The sequence below is a fragment of the Gymnoscopelus braueri genome (genome assembly GCF_963280865.1).
Source record: "Gymnoscopelus braueri genome assembly, chromosome: 1".
NCBI classification, from domain to species: Eukaryota; Metazoa; Chordata; class Actinopteri; order Myctophiformes; family Myctophidae; genus Gymnoscopelus; species Gymnoscopelus braueri.
Genome location: NC_137603.1, coordinates 44,260,537 through 44,262,447, shown reverse-complemented (window position 1 = coordinate 44,262,447; position 1,911 = coordinate 44,260,537). Strand labels below are relative to the sequence as shown.

Below are 1,911 nucleotides of genomic sequence, written 5' to 3'. Positions count from 1 at the left end.
GACATATCTACAGATCCGGATGTCCAGAGCCACAGATCCGACAGCTCTGCCCGTGATATGGTCATGTGCATATATGGGAAGACCGACTTCAAACCTGGCGCACCCACTGGAAAGGACTCGAGGGAGTGCGGTGCCAGCCGCCGAGTTGTTCGGATATTAGGTTGTCCAGACCCGCTGATCCAACGGATATGTCCATATACGGGCATATATGGATATCCAGTTGTCCAGAACCGCCGATCCAACCAATAGGCCCATATATGGGCATGCCAATATACAGGGTATGGACATAATATGTTAATGACATCAGGGATCGTCGCAGCGTGTTCAATGTCACAGTATTTACCATGTCTAAACACACACTGCGTGACTGCTGGCGTAGGCTAGGGACAAATAAGAGGAGCTTCAAATAAAGGCACTGACCACCTTTCCCTCACAGTCCGTCCATCCATCCATCCCCATCATGTCCACTCAGATGTGTAGACTGGGGGTGTTGGCAATGCACTCTGTCTGCTGCCACACACACAGCAGTAGACCCTGTATTCTTAGAGGAGTGTTGGCTCCTAAAGGACCCTCTGGGCCCTGTGTCCTCGTGCCCCAGAGAAGAGCCTACAGCCTGGATGCTCTCTCTTCGGGGCCCAGTCGGCCCTCACTTGGCACCCCCTCGCAAACACCTCGGGCTGAGAGGACTTCCAAACACTACATAGTGGATCCAGCACTGGCCCAGCTGGTAACACAACACCTAGGTCCTGATCTAGACAATGCCAAAACAGCCATCTTTGAATGCAATCCAGGACCAGGAGTGTTGACTCGAGCATTGTTGAATGCTGGAGCTCAGAGACTGGTGGCTCTCGAAGGAGACAAGTTCTACCTACCTTACCTACAGGAGTTGGAGGGGTGTCTTGATGGCCAGTTAGAAGTGGTCCACTGTGATTATTTTAAATTGGATACCATCTGTGGTGGACACACGAAACCTCCTATCATGACCGCTGATAAACTCTTTACTGATCTGGGGATATCAGAAGCCAAATGGACTGATGACATCCCAGTGAAGGTGGTGGGGATACTGCCACAGATGAATGAACGAGCCATGCTGTTGAAGATGCTGTACGCTCTGTTTGAACGCTTATCTGTCTACAGATACGGAAGAATAGAACTCTTCCTCTTCATCAGCGAACGTGAATATCTGAAGATGATGTCAAGGCCAGGTGATATGATGCAATACAGAGCCTTCAGTGTCTTCTGCCAGATGGCCTATGACATCCAGTTACTACACAAGGAGCCCTGGGAGTCGTTTGTGACGTCCAAACTGAGTTTGGCGCTCAAGAAGAGGAAAGGCAAACTCCCTAACAATCACCTGTGTCTGGTTCATCTGCGTCCCAGAGCTGATCTGTTCTCCTCCGGTTTGACTCCTTCCAATGCCTTCACTGTGCTCATCATGGTTAAACAGTGTCTGGCCAAGAGGAAAGCTAAGCTCATCGACAGACTAAATCAATGGTCTCCAGACAGCGGCAGCAAACTGTTATCAGAGATGTGTATGCAACAGGACATACTGACCGGACACGTGTATGCAGACGAGTACTGTAGACTATTTGAGCTGATGGAGAAGAGCCAGGAGTTTAAACACAGCTGCTGGCTTCATGAATAGGCAGAGAGAGAGAGAGGACATAGTCTAGAACCTACATGCATATATTATGATCAGATGGCTGGGTCTAGAACCTGCTTACGTACACAGATATACAGTATGTATCTATATTGAAAACGTACAAACTCAGGCAGTAAACGTGTATACAGTACACATAACAGGATTATAATTTGAATTTACACAATTGCACAAAAATATACAAGCATGGAGAGACAAGATGCTCACATGTCCATGTACACACAGTGACTGGTAGAAGACAATCCACATGA

General features: G+C 48.2%; 1 protein-coding gene across 1 annotated transcript; it reads left to right on the top strand.

Annotated features, from left to right (window-relative positions):
• Positions 1-460: 460 nt before the first annotated feature.
• LOC308088769 (dimethyladenosine transferase 2, mitochondrial-like) lies at positions 461-1,645 on the top strand (the record flags this gene model as incomplete). Its single annotated transcript, XM_080433347.1, has 1 exon — positions 461-1,645. The coding sequence occupies one exon, from the start codon at positions 461-463 to the stop codon at positions 1,643-1,645; it is 1,185 nt and encodes a 394-aa protein (XP_080289473.1).
• Positions 1,646-1,911: the final 266 nt, after the last annotated feature.